Source organism: Trichomycterus rosablanca, chromosome 1 (assembly GCF_030014385.1).
Source record: "Trichomycterus rosablanca isolate fTriRos1 chromosome 1, fTriRos1.hap1, whole genome shotgun sequence".
NCBI classification, from domain to species: Eukaryota; Metazoa; Chordata; class Actinopteri; order Siluriformes; family Trichomycteridae; genus Trichomycterus; species Trichomycterus rosablanca.
In genome coordinates, this window is record NC_085988.1 from 49,246,161 (window position 1) to 49,260,592 (window position 14,432).

The 14,432-nt window shown below is 38.8% G+C and overlaps 1 protein-coding gene across 1 annotated transcript in view; it reads left to right on the forward strand.

The window, feature by feature from the left end:
* The first annotated feature begins 305 nt into the window (after positions 1-305).
* The window catches only part of arid2 (AT-rich interactive domain 2), a 55,483-nt gene continuing 41,356 nt past the window's right edge, over positions 306-14,432 (forward strand). Inside the window, exons 1-4 of the mRNA XM_062993900.1 lie at positions 306-321; positions 3,482-3,733; positions 3,853-3,946; positions 4,651-4,748. Coding sequence (XP_062849970.1) covers positions 3,642-3,733; positions 3,853-3,946; positions 4,651-4,748 — 284 coding nt within the window. The 5' untranslated portion in view covers positions 306-321; positions 3,482-3,641. The remainder of the gene's footprint in view (positions 322-3,481; positions 3,734-3,852; positions 3,947-4,650; positions 4,749-14,432) is intronic.

Consider the following 14,432-nt stretch of genomic DNA (forward strand, 5'->3'; position numbering starts at 1 on the left):
CATATTTCCTCGTATTAACTCCAAACAAAGAAAGAAGTTCTGTGTGAATACTCCGCTGTGTGAATACTCCGCTGTGTGAAAGTGACAAAATGGGGTCTTTCGTGTCGAGCACCGCCATTTTGTGATAGCAATGAGAGGGGTACAGCATGTAATGGTTGAACCAGTAGCAACCCGGCTAGTGGAGAGATAACTGCCACTGACACAGACAGGGAGCAGCAGCAATTTCCATTCATTCCAACTAACACAGTTTACTTCTTAACATTGTAGAAAGCTAAAGTCTAGAATTCTTAAAATGAAAAGGAAGAGCATGTGAAGTCCGAGGTATAACGCTTGTACCAAATAATTTATTACAATTTAACAAGCTAATTTAATGAATACAGGGAAAACATACAAGCTAAATACAGCCTACAGTTTGAACTCGTAGTGAGTGAGTATCTTGGTCATTATTTTGACATTCTGAAGATAAAGCCGAAAACTAAATGAATTAATACAACCAAAAATGAATACATTCATAAAATCTAACATATTGTTCATCATTATAATCTAAACACATCTTTAAAACACAATGTGTAGCTTTATCACTGCTTACTATCACCAGTAGCATTTTATTGAAGTTTTTGACACGAATAAAATAACACTTATTTTCAAACTTCTTCTTAAAAAATGAAGGAACAAGAACTGTGATTTGTAAATGATCTTGAACCTTTATTTACCTGACAAAAGAACAAAGTAAAGATTTACCATGTTTTCACTCACCAACCTAATTGTATTTTGCAAATATAAACACATGCAGAATTTGATGCTTGCAACAGACACAAAATTATGAACAGATGCATGTTTAGCACTTTTTTTTTTACATTTGGGAACTGACAATACTAACTTGCTATTTTAAAAGTGGATTCTTTTTGCATATAGTTGATGTATGGCTTTCTCTTTGCATAACAGAGTTTAGGTTGCATTACTTGGTGCAACAGTAGACTGTGTTAGGGCACAATGGTTTTCTGAAGTACTGCCAAGCCCATGTGTCTATATTTATCGTGGCAGCATGATGGTTTCTCATGCAATTTAATCTAAGGACTTGAAAATCATGCACATTCAACAGTGATTTCTGGCCTTGCCCTACAAAGACTAAGATTTCTTTAGATTTTTCTGAATCTCACAATATTATGCAAGGTAGAATGACCAAAGTTATTTAAATCTAGCGTTGTGGCTGACTGACAATTCTCTCATAAAGTCTGGCACAAAGTGGTGAGTCATGTGACTCAAGACTGAGCCTTTGTGAATTTTCATTTTATGCACAATGATGATAATTTTACCTGTTCCCAATTCACATACTTATTGTGAAATGTGTCAAGATAAAACTTTTATTTTACTTGATAAACTTTTTACTCTTATTTTGCACTGTCCCAACTTTTTTAGATGTACTGCAGGCATCAACTTAAACTTCAAATGTATGAAATACAGCCAGGTTAGTAAGCCAAAGCACTAAAAATTATTTCTTTCTACATTTGTTAGTTACATGAAGGTTCAAAAGAATTTACAAATATTAGACTTGTTTTTACTACATTCCAGATGTCCCAATATTTCTCAAAATAGGGTTTGTAATAATAAAAAAAAGCTTTTTAAAACACAGAAAATACTTTTGTTTGTCTGTTCATTAGGATTTTAACGTCATGTTTTACACTTTGGTTACATTCATGTTACTCATTCATAGTTACTCATTACACAAGATTCATCAGTTCTCAAGGTTATATCAAACACAGTCATGGACAATTTAGTATCTCCAGTTCACCTCACTTGCATGTCTTTGGACTGTGGGAGGTAACCGGAGCACCCGGAGTAAACCCATGCAGACATGGGGAGAACATGCAAACTCCACACAGAAAGGACCCAGACCACCCCACCTGGGGATCGAACCCAGGACCTTCTTGCTGTGAGGCAACAGTGCTACCCACTTACTTTTGATCATTGAACATGCCCTAGTTAAAACAAATGGTGTTACTTTTCTGTAACACTAATGACCAAATATTTGGAGTTAAAATGATTTTATTATAAATGTACAAATGTACTATTTCATAATACAGTATAAAATGCGACTTTATATATTTTAATTTGTTCATGGAACAGCCTATTTTACAATACTAACTTCAGAGAATCACAACCTGTCCACACACAACTCATAGTTTATTTGTTTATCATTACCCACTGAAAACACACAAATGGCCTAGAGTTATGTGCACAGTCACAATTTATCCACAAATAGTCATAATAAGAAGTTATAAATGTATCATGTATTATATGATACATGACAGTTATAAATGTAAATGTACCATACATGTAAAAATATTAATATGTTAACACTTTATTGTTAAATAAGTATGACCTGATTCTACCAATAACAAAACACATGACTTCTTCATTCTTGTTATATTGATTTTTGATAACTTTTTGTTACTTAATTCTCTGTACACTACATATTAGACCTCGCAACTTTTCTCTCATCAAGATTTATAACTTTTCTCACAATATAGTACCACCTAATTCTCATATCAAAACTTACAGGCTTTTGTTTCCCTCGGAAAATATGACTTTACCCACAATATATTAGTATTAGAATTTTCATAATGGAAGAAATAGTTTTTTGGGGAATAAAACTAAAACTAAATAAAACTAAAAATATAAATGTATTCTTAATACATCACTACTTCAGTGTTAAAGCATTTACTTTTAATAACTTTTTACTGTGTATCCTATATCTCGGTATTACTAGTATTTGTTAGTTTGGGGTTGATTTGTTTATTTACATAATGTTCTTATGTGTTTATTTATTCTATGTATTTATTTGTTTATCAATTAAACAGTGACCCTTTACACCACTGTACCCTTCCTATTCAGATTATGCTTCATGTGAATGAAGCGTTGTACCCCCCCTCCCCCATGGCAGTTATCAGGCTGTTCTGTTTAAACGGATCTCGGCAGTTTAAAGACGAGCCCTTGAAAACAGCCTCTCTCTCTCTCTCTCTCTCTCTCACACACACTCTCTCACTCTCACACACACACACTCTCTCTCTCTCTCTCTCTCTCTCTCTCTCTCTCTCTCTCTCTCTCTCTCTCTCTCTCTCTCTCTCCATCTCTCTCTCTATTGTTCCTGTAAAGCGCGGTTGAATAGTAAGGGCTGCTGCAGTAGCGCGGATTGTGGACAGGGGGCGCTGCAGCAAAGCACACACTACCCGCGGCCTCTCGCCTCTTTTTGTCTGAGAGCCGCTGCCGCTTCACACACCGAGTGTGTGAGTGTGTGTGTGAGAGAGAGCCGCGTCTGTAGCACACACACACTGTCAGAGCCGCTCCAAAACCACAATTTACTATTTCGGACCATGCCGATGTTAGTTGGCCGCTAGATGTAAGCTATATTTCTGATTATCTGTGGTGATCAGGCTCGGCTTTCTGTGTTTGTGTGTATGCATGTGTGTGTGTGTACCAGTGCTTATTAGCGAGCTGGCGCTCTTCTCTCCATCAGCCATTTCTTTAACTTTTTTAAACCACTCAGCGTGGCGAGTGACCGAGCGCTGCTGGAGTATGGGCTCCCCGGTGTCTTAAGAAGCGACTGAGTGCGGTTTGGACCGATTTCGCGGATCGTAAGGATGGCAAATTCGACGGGGAAAAATGTGCCCGAGCAGCGAAGGAAAGGACTAGCTTTTCTGGACGAGCTGCGGCAATTTCACCAAAGCAGAGGGTGAGATGCGAGTTATCCTTTTCAGAAATGCAACTTTAAACCGCGCTCCTACTCGCGAGGGAATGTTTTTAAGGCTCGTCGAGGCTTCCCGGTGCTTACCGAACTCTTTTGCTTTTCAGATCGCCGTTTAAAAAGATCCCAGTGGTGGGGGGAAAGGAGCTGGACCTGAGCGCTCTCTATGTCAGAGTCGTCTCATTAGGCGGCTTCGCTAAGGTGAGTACTCCTCCAAATCGAAAAGTAGCGATCGGTCTTCCATCGCTGCCTCTATCATAGGCATGCTGGGTCGAATCTGTGCGTTCGGGCTGGAAATGTGTGCACTTTTATTTATGTACGGCGATCATGGCCTCGAACAAGCCTCAGTGCAATGTGCTAGTTGTGCTTGTGTTTGAGCGCCGCTGAATCGAGAGTCCGGACGTTAGCGGAGTGTGTGAGTGAGTGCAGTTTGAAGAGCGGCTCAAACCAGCAGCACGTTTTTACCTTCTTTTACCGAACCGCCGGCTCCGGAGAGCATTTCTAACACTCGCTTTTCAGGGAAAGTTGGTCAAATTGGCTATAGCCAAGCCTGGCTTCGTGGCTAAGACCTGAATGTAGGCCTCACACAGGCCTGTTTATTCAATACTGTAAATAACTATCAGTCGAGCCTCCAAATATTCCAGTCGACGTCGCGTATATGGATATGGACCGCGTCCCGGTGGCTATTTTCTACCTCAGAGATTTCATTATCGTCCTAGCAGGAGAGGCTTTTTTATTAGCTAAAAACAAAGTAGTGTTAGCCGGAGTGCTAACTGGAGTTAGCAAGCTACCTTATTCAAACTTGACCGGGCATCGAGCGACAAAGTCGCTCTTTATTAATAAACACACACAATACTCATTTCTAACTTCCCTAGATTAATGTTTCTTTATTGTTTGGTTCGCAGGTGTCGGACAGAAACCAATGGTCGCAACTTGTTGAGGAGTTTAATTTTCCCAGGAGTTGCTCGAACGCTGCTTTTGTTTTAAAGCAGTACTACCTGCGGTAAGTTCGCCTCTCATTCAGCACACACGCGGTTTCTGTTTACATGTGCACCTTCTCTAATAGCTCATCTGCGCTCTCCACCACAGCTCAGCCTGTTCACACTTTACATTCAGCCTTTTAAAAGCATACATTCACCATGGTTTACTTGAGCTTTTTCAGCCTTCTTGTTATTCATCTGTACAAAGCTCTCATCGATTCAAATCGGACTTTTGCTATTAGTGTTTGTCTGTGTGCTAAACATAGAGCTTAATGATTTGATGTGGCGTGTATATACATCTTATGTGGTGGTATACATTTTTGTTTGCTGTTTTAGTTTTTGCTTTTTTTTTTACACCATAATCTAACCAGAGCACTAAGGCTGTGTTGTAATCTGTCACAAAAACAGATCTGCTTCTCTCAATTAGAACTTAAAAATGTTTTAGGCTGGTTGCAGTATTATCTAAATTAGTAGAATGGGTATTAGTTTATTCTTCAAGGTAAAATATCCATCTATCTATATATACACACACACATAAGTAATGTAAGCATAGTTATAACAACCTCATGTGACCAGTATAAACTTAATTTAAATAAGTTTTATCTAATGGTACTAATATTAAGATCTTCAATTTGAACATTGTATCACAGCAGACTGGGTTACCAATATGTAAATACAGCACACTTCTATTTGTAAGTTGTACATGATCCTTAATAATTAAATATGGCGAAAAATGTTTGTGGCAATGCCACAAGTCTTAAAACACACACACACACACACACACGCACAAGATGGGAGAGTTAGTCAAGTCGAGTCACCTTTATTTCTATAGCACATTTAAAAGACAACGTGTGTCAACCAAAGTGCTGTACATTAAAATCAGGTATAAATACCACTCAACTATGCAACATTTAACAAATCATTAACATACATACAAAATAATATACATACGCACCAACATATAAACATATAAATCAAATAAACCACTAAAACAAAGTGTTCAGTGTTCATTTAAATGTAAATAATTTTGTTCAAATTGGGTCTTTAGCATTATCTATAGTTTGTTTCCTCATTGGTAGCATTTCTTGTTATATTTGAGCCAAAAAACAATCACAACTTTTAAAATCTCCATGCTAGCTCACTCAAAATAAAGTGGTTGCAACCGATTTGATTAATGCTGCGAACGTGGTGATTAAGCATGACCCTATGATGTCTTCCTAAGTTGTATTTGGCTTTACAGCTCTATTTAATACACATTGTGTGTAGGCAACGGATTAGGGCTTGGTGATATGACTACTGATACCATGGCCAAGAAATGTGATTTTAATTCTGTATGTAAAAGGAAAGCACTAGGACTGGCCAAAAGTTTTATCTCATTTCTTAATCATGTGCCTGAGCAAACATGATGAGGTAGGGTAATTGTAACATTTATAACACTGATATTAGACAAAACACTGATAATAGACTTGTGTTTAAATGTTACTATCACTCTTCTAATACAGAGGAAATGAATACCATGCATTGAAAACTCAATTTTAGTTTGTTTAGACAGCAAAACAACTTGAAGGAACATATGGAATGCAGCAGAGTTGGCACAGAGGAACTGTCCAAAGCAGCAGCAATAAGGTTTTCTTTTCGTGTAGCGCATCTGCTTTCTCAGTCTCATCGACCAGTTTGTTCACACTTTGTATTTATCCTTTTAAAGAGAGATACTGGCTGTTATACCAGTTTAGTGTTTCTATGGGTTCTGTTAGTTCAAGTACTTGTCACTACAGTTCTCAGCTAAGTTGAAGTCAGTTTGTGGTTAGTGTTTGTTGAGACCTAGTATTTTTAGCACTATGTACAGTAATTGTTACAGTATGAAGCCGATACCTGCCTAAAATGCTGGATTGTCATTCAATTGCACTTTAGTAAGCACGTGTGTGATGTCAGCTGAACATATGATATTAACTCTCCCGTGAACTTAACACAATATGTTGTAAACTATATAAACACAAGACAATCATGCATATCTTTTGCATTACTAAACTAGATTAAACAGAATTAACTCCTAAGCCTGGTGTTGGATGGTTAATGGCTAACTTTGATACATAAAGGGATTGGCTGTAAGCTCGATTAAGTTGTGACCTTTAAGTTGTGAGGTACAGCTTAAATGCCTGTGGATAGGTTGTAATGTTTTCTTGCATTAGATTGACGTGACTCTTCTTCAGCTTTAAGGATTGTTTAAGGATTTGTCACTACAGTGTACATCACTGATGCATCAGTGTTTGTCTTTTGCCCCTTTTCCATTGCACGGTACCCTACAGTACGTTATGGTACACATTCAAATCCAGAACTGTGTGTACTGGACCTGAAGTGCAAAAGTGTACCACTTAAAATAAGGAGTTTGCTGAAGGTCAACGACACAGTCTACCAGATGCTGAGAGCAAATGCTCCACGGTGACTTTAAACAATACCAGTAGCCCAACAAGTTAAGCTTTTTTTTTTTTTTTTTTTTTTTAAGTTCACGACACTGATGTCATAAAATCAGTTGTTGTTGAGTTTATAATATGCAGGTAGTATGAACAGTCTGCTTTGTTTCTTACTCCATCTGTCTGTTTGCTTTGCTTGGTTTTTGATCAAGAAAGGTGACCAAATTTTGCACAGGTACCTAGGTACAGTACACGTCACTGTGGGAACATATTGTGACGTAACGTACCAAAGGGTACAGTTCAGTGGAAAAGGGCTTGTTGTGGTATCTGGTACTATTAGCTGTATGATTACCAGTTTAACGTTGGCCTATTTGTTGGACAAACGACAGACAATCATAGAGGTTGTGTTTTTCCAAGCTTAATTAAGTTAAGGGGCATCTTCTTGGATGTCAAAGTATTAAGCTTAGCTTTAATGATGTGTAGACAGAGCCTGATGGTAGCTTTCCCAAGGGATGCCCCAGTCCCATACAGAATGTCACTATTGTAGCTGACATTGGCCTGAAACAATAGACCAGTTCTGATCTGAATAATCTTCCACCAGTGGAATAACTGACACAGCACAAATAATACACATGCACAGAAGTTGTCAGTCGTATTGTTTTCACTTATTAAGGATATCAGGATATCTCTTCCAAGCTCATCTATCTTCCTGGTTCAGGTACTGGTTGCTGTATTTTCATGTGTAAAAATTTTTAAACAATGACTTAACACGTTCAGCTATTTTTCTATAAGCCTTTCTTCAGTGTACAGCATGCAAATCAATTCTTGTCAGACTTTATTAGTGTTTATCTTTGGCTTCTGGTGCTTCTTGCACTATGATTTAGTATCAGTATAGTAAAAGAAGTTTGACTTGTTTTACTAACACACATGGTCATGTCAGCATGCAGGATTACTACTCTTTGTACACCTGAAAGTGTAGACTGTCCATTCTGTAGGCTTTTATTGATGACAAAAATGCACCTTGACGGATCTCATAGCAAGCATCTGTATTTGACATACTGTCTCAACACTGTATCACACTGTGTTTGTAATTTTCTTCACCATTGTTTAAACTGTAAACGTGCATGATGCCTAAGGCTGTCTTAAACATTTGGGTGGCTTTTTTCCCTCTTCCCATCATTTGAACCATTTGAACATTTCAGCTAAACTACAGTTACTAATGGTAGGAATTTGAACAGATACTGGAACAGATGTTTGTTTGAAACATTTTCCACGAATGCTTCTTAAGCAGGGAACAAATGTGAAGTGTCACAGTGTATCTTGTCTTTATGCGCAGAAGTATTTAGTCCCTTGGTGCTTTGTTAATTAGGTTTTAGTTCCATAGTTCAGAACTTCCAGGCATAGATTTCTTTAGTTTTGTTAGGCTCCCATCAATTACAATCAGATTGTGGGTTTCTCTCGACATTACATTATTTTGGTTAGAAGTAATCAGCTGTTCATTATTGATGTTGTTTTGGTGAAGTGATCATGTGAACAGAGTGTGGAGGTTTTGACTTAAATGTGACTGCATTGTCTTTTATTCACAAGAAATGCACCAATTCCATGCTAGGTATTTGCACCATGGCTAATAAAACACTGAGCCAGATTTGTGAGCATGTGTTGGAAACACCACACCGCTGATTGTCCACATGAACACAATTACTACCTTTGTGCATTGGTAATGTTTCTGATGTGCTGTTTAGAATTTTTCTCTGAGTCCAAATACAGCTTACTTTAGCCAGTGATATGCTTTTTATTCTGTGTGATTACACCTGTGTGAAAAACAATATTCTAGAACACTTAATATTCTGGTCAAATAGCATTAGGGTCAGTTAAACATGGTGGTTTTTACTGCAAGCACCATTAAACATTGCCTGGTTGGGAATTATATTGCAGCTTAAATACCTGCATGCAAAAACAAATGTTTGGGGTTTTGACAGCCTGAATTTTATGTGAGGGTGCCTGGCTAAATGCATTGACAAACATAAAGAAAATATACAGTGAGCCTCACCTGTTGACGGCAAGTCATATTTCATTTTGCATATTCAGTCATATTGTAATGAAAATCCCAGCAGGCCCCTGGGTTGACATCTGCCCGAATGTTTGCCATTGTCATGCTTGTGGTTGTTTTTGCCATACAACGCACTTCAGTTAAGCACGTTAGCAGCAAGACCAGACTTGGAGAGCTGAAAGTGTGCCGGTGGTGCAGAAGTCTGGCTGCACCTGCCATGTGGTGGGTTACAGTATAATTACCCTTCTGCACACAATGCTCGCTGTTTCTCTGCCTGCACTTCTGTTCCAAGGGATTTTAAAACGCGCTGTGAAAGACGGGAGAGGGGCAGTGAATCGTTAGGGAGGTGAGGGAAGAAAAGTTAGTCCTGTCATATCAAGATCTTCTTTTAATGGATGTACTAGAAAACAAACAAACAAAAAAAGCTTACACTATAACACGTGCCTTTTTCTGGATTGAAGTACTTGGTTTGTATTTAGTTGTAATGTTCTACTACTAAGAAAGGAAGTCAAACATCACTGTCTGTCCACAGGTCTTTTTCAAACGATAAATAGAAGGAGACTTGTGGACAAAACTAAGCCTGTTAGAAGCAAGTGTATGTACTTGGTGTATAAAGTGGAATCATGCGACATTGCCACAAACTTAATACATGCCCTCTGCTGTGTAAAAGGCATTGACTAGGCTGGGGAGTGTGTGAAATGCCACATCCCTTCTATCTTTCTGACATAATTTTACTCTAGGGCTTGTATGAGATTAAAGCAGCAGGAGTGTGGATAGCCATGACATTACTGCTGACTATTTAAAGATTTTAAGAGTAGTACTGAACTTTTAGCATTTCTGTATGTGTATTGCAGAGTATTTGAAGTGCATTTGAGTTTGGTTTATTAGTGAACACTGCTTGCCAAAACAGAGGGAAGTCCATCCCTAATTAAAATCATTTGTTTAATCTTTATCTCTGCTTACTGTAGAGTGCTCCCTTTAAGCCAACCGCATTTGAATTTGTTTTTGCATTTATTAATTCCTAGTTTTGTCTGAGGTGATAGGGTCACTTAAAGGTTGACTAAACATAGACATGACATAAGAATAAGTAAACAAAATAACTGTTGAGCTGATTATTCTACCTTTTCAACAGCCAAGTTTCTACACCAATCAGATGTGGAGACATTAAAATTTTTGGAGGGAAACGAGATGTTTAGGTCACCGGGTTGATTAAATGCATTTCTAACTGACAGTGAAGCTTTTGGGTAAGATTAAGACATTTGAAGAGCATGTTGATTATATGCTACTATTGAATAGTGTGGATCATACAAATACAGTGTATCACAAAAGTGAGTACACCCCTCACATTTCTGCAAATATTTCATTATATCTTTTCATGGGACAACACTATAGAAATGTAACTTGGATATAACTTAGAGTAGTCAGTGTACAGCTTGTATAGCAGTGTAGATTTACTGTCTTCTGAAAATAACTCAACACACAGCCATTAATGTCTAAATGGCTGGCAACATAAGTGAGTACACCCCACAGTGAACATGTCCAAATTGTGCCCAAAGTGTCAATATTTTGTGTGACCACCATTATTATCCAGCACTGCCTTAACCCTCCTGGGCATGGAATTCACCAGAGCTGCACAGGTTGCTACTGGAATCCTCTTCCACTCCTCCATGATGACATCACGGAGCTGGTGGATGTTAGACACCTTGAACTCCTCCACTTTCCACTTGAGGATGCGCCACAGGTGCTCAATTGGGTTTAGTCCATCACCTTTACCTTCAGCTTCCTCAGCAAGGCAGTTGTCATCTTGGAGGTTGTGTTTGGGGTCGTTATCCTGTTGGAAAACTGCCATGAGGCCCAGTTTTCAAAGGGAGGGGATCATGCTCTGTTTCAGAATGTCACAGTACATGTTGGAATTCATGTTTCCCTCAATGAACTGCAGCTCCCCAGTGCCAGCAACACTCATGCAGCCCAAGACCATGATGCTACCACCACCATGCTTGACTGTAGGCAAGATACAGTTGTCTTGGTACTTCTCACCAGGGCGCCGCCACACATGCTGGACACCATCTGAGCCAAACAAGTTTATCTTGGTCTCGTCAGACCATAGGGCATTCCAGTAATCCATGTTCTTGGACTGCTTGTCTTCAGCAAACTGTTTGCTGGCTTTCTTGTGCGTCAGCTTCCTGCTGGGATGACGACCATGCAGATAGAGTTGATGCAGTGTGCGGTGTATGGTCTGAGCACTGACAGGCTGACCTCCCACGTCTTCAACCTCTGCAGCAATGCTGGCAGCACTCATGTGTCTATTTTTTAAAGCCAACCTCTGGATATGACGCCGAACACGTGGACTCAACTTCTTTGGTCGACCCTGGCGAAGCCTGTTCCGAGTGGAACCTGTCCTGGAAAACCGCTGTATGACCTTGGCCACCATGCTGTAGCTCAGTTTCAGGGTGTTAGCAATCTTCTTATAGCCCAGGCCATCTTTGTGGAGAGCAACAATTCTATTTCTCACATCCTCAGAGAGTTCTTTGCCATGAGGTGCCATGTTGAATATCCAGTGGCCAGTATGAGAGAATTGTACCCAAAACACCAAATTTAACAGCCCTGCTCCCCATTTACACCTGGGACCTTGACACATGACACCAGGGAGGGACAACGACACATTTGGGCACAATTTGGACATGTTCACTGTGGGGTGTACTCACTTATGTTGCCAGCTATTTAGACATTAATGGCTGTGTGTTGAGTTATTTTCAGAAGACAGTAAATCTACACTGCTATACAAGCTGTACACTGACTACTCTAAGTTATATCCAAGTTTCATGTCTATAGTGTTGTCCCATGAAAAGATATAATGAAATATTTGCAGAAATGTGAGGGGTGTACTCACTTTTGTTATACACTGTATGTTTTGGGTGATTTTGTTAAATTGATTTTTTCCCAGTAAGGGTGTGAGATGCAAAGTAATTTTGGATTATTTAAGATGGATATAAGGAATTTCAGCAGGTTAAAATTGTTCCATTGGTTGCACACGTTTATAGAAAAGGTGAGGGAGCTCATGCACTGATCTCCTAGATTTTTAATTATATTTCAAACATTGTAGATTATCTTTGAGATATCAGGATTATTCATGCAACTTGTTCAAACTCTCTGTAATGTCACAGAGTTGCTGCTTCTTCATTTGCTTCAGATAGCAGGTTTTACAAGCTTCAAGTTTTATGGATAATATACACCGATCAGCCATAACATTAAAACCACCTCCTCGTTTCTACACTCACTGTCCATTTTATCAGCTCCACTTACCATATAGAAGCACTCTGTACTTCTACAGTTACGTGTATTTCTAGTTTATATATTGACTTTAATTTACTCACATAATGCTTTGCTACAGTTGGTATAAGGATAAACAAATGTATGTACAAAAATAAAATTCAAGCATTGTTGGCCGTTAGAGATTTGAGACCTCAAAATAATAAGCAGTTTAAGTCGTTGTGTAAAAACCTACTCATTTTTATAATTTGTCTTTAATTGGCCTACATGGGATAACCCTGATGCTATTGTCCTGGTCATGAAGCATTTCTTAGAAATGAACATGATCACCAACTAACAATGTAGGTCAACATTGTTGGATAAAAAACGTCATGTGAATTATTTTTAACTGCTAATATACCATATACTAGTGCACATGTATTAGATGACTACAACGTTGTTTTGTTGATTTTTGTACTTTTATTAATGTTTACTTGCCACTCATAGAACCAAGTTGTACTGTCAGGAATGTTTAAGGTTTTTTGCTATGGCTATGCAGCTTTAAAGCACATCAAGTTTTCAGAAAAAAAGACCAATATAGATAGCAGCTGCCAACCCTAATTAAAACATGCATCCTGAACGCCTAATTAGCTCTGGTCATTGTATTTTTTTCTCTTGCTGTTCTACCTTATGATCATATTTGCTTGGATAAACTTTTTTTTTCTTTTTACATTTTTATATAAAAGCCTTGATGACAAAGCAGTCCGTATGTGTGTGATTTTAAATGGTTGCTAGATAAATTGTTGCCTTTTTTATTTTGTGCTACTCAGTCTACAAAGGAGACACTTAAAAAATAAAAAGGGGCGCTCCGGTGTCACAGCAGTAAAACACGCTAGCAGACCAGAGCTGACATTTCAACAAGTTGTCGGTTCAAAACTCAGCTCTGCCATCCAGCTGGGCTGGGCAGCTCCTCTGGCTCTCCGTACACAAAGCTGATCCGCATATGTACTCGCCTTGTGCAGGTGAAAAGATGCAGTTGGCTACTGCACACGTGTCGGAGGGGGCGTGTGCCATTCTCGCTTTCCTCAATCAGCAGTGATCAGTAGAGAGGAAGCGTAATGCAGTCTGGTAATTGGATGTGACTAGATTGGGCACTGTCACCTCACAGCAAGAAGGTCCTGGGTTCGATCCCCAGGTGAGGCGGTCCGGGGCCTTTCTTTATGGAGTGTGCATGTTCTCCCCGTGTCTGTGTGTGTTTACTCCGGGAGCTCCGGTTTCCTCCCACAGTCCACAGACATGCAAGTGAGGTGAATTGGAGATACAAAATTGGTCATGACTGCGTTTCATATAACCGTGTGAACTAATGAACCTTGTGTGTAATGAGTAACTACAGTTCCTGTCATGAATGTAACCAAAAGTGTAAAACATGACGTTTAAATCCTAATAAACAAAGGAACGACTAGATTGGGAGGAAAATTGGGCAAAAAAAAAGAGTATCAAAGAGTTATCAAAGAGTATTATAAAAGCAGCAATAATAAGGGTTAGTATGAAGCACTGCTTCTCTTAAGACCCATTGTTACTATACATTGTTGTGTATGTGCAGTCTACAGCTGTGGTCCATCTCACAAAAAGTTGAGAACAACTAGTATAAAGCTTTTAGCAAGAAGCAAAACACGATCATTGCAAGAAGCGCACCCATGATGGTCTAGGTGAGGTATTACAACAAAATGAGGAGTAAGGTAGTAATGCACTGCAGAAATGCAGCTGCTGAAACGTTATTATTATTAAGTGCCGCCAAGTCAGCACCCACTTTTGGCAAACATATGGATAGTGTTTTTCCAGCACATCACTTGACAGATAAACAAACCTATAAGCCGTGTGTAAATGTAATTCATCAGATCTAATGCTGCCTATGTAAAAAAAAAAAAAAAAAATCTTGCAATATTCTAAATTCAGGATAAAGTAGCAGCCTGAATTACGCAGCATCTTTATTTTCA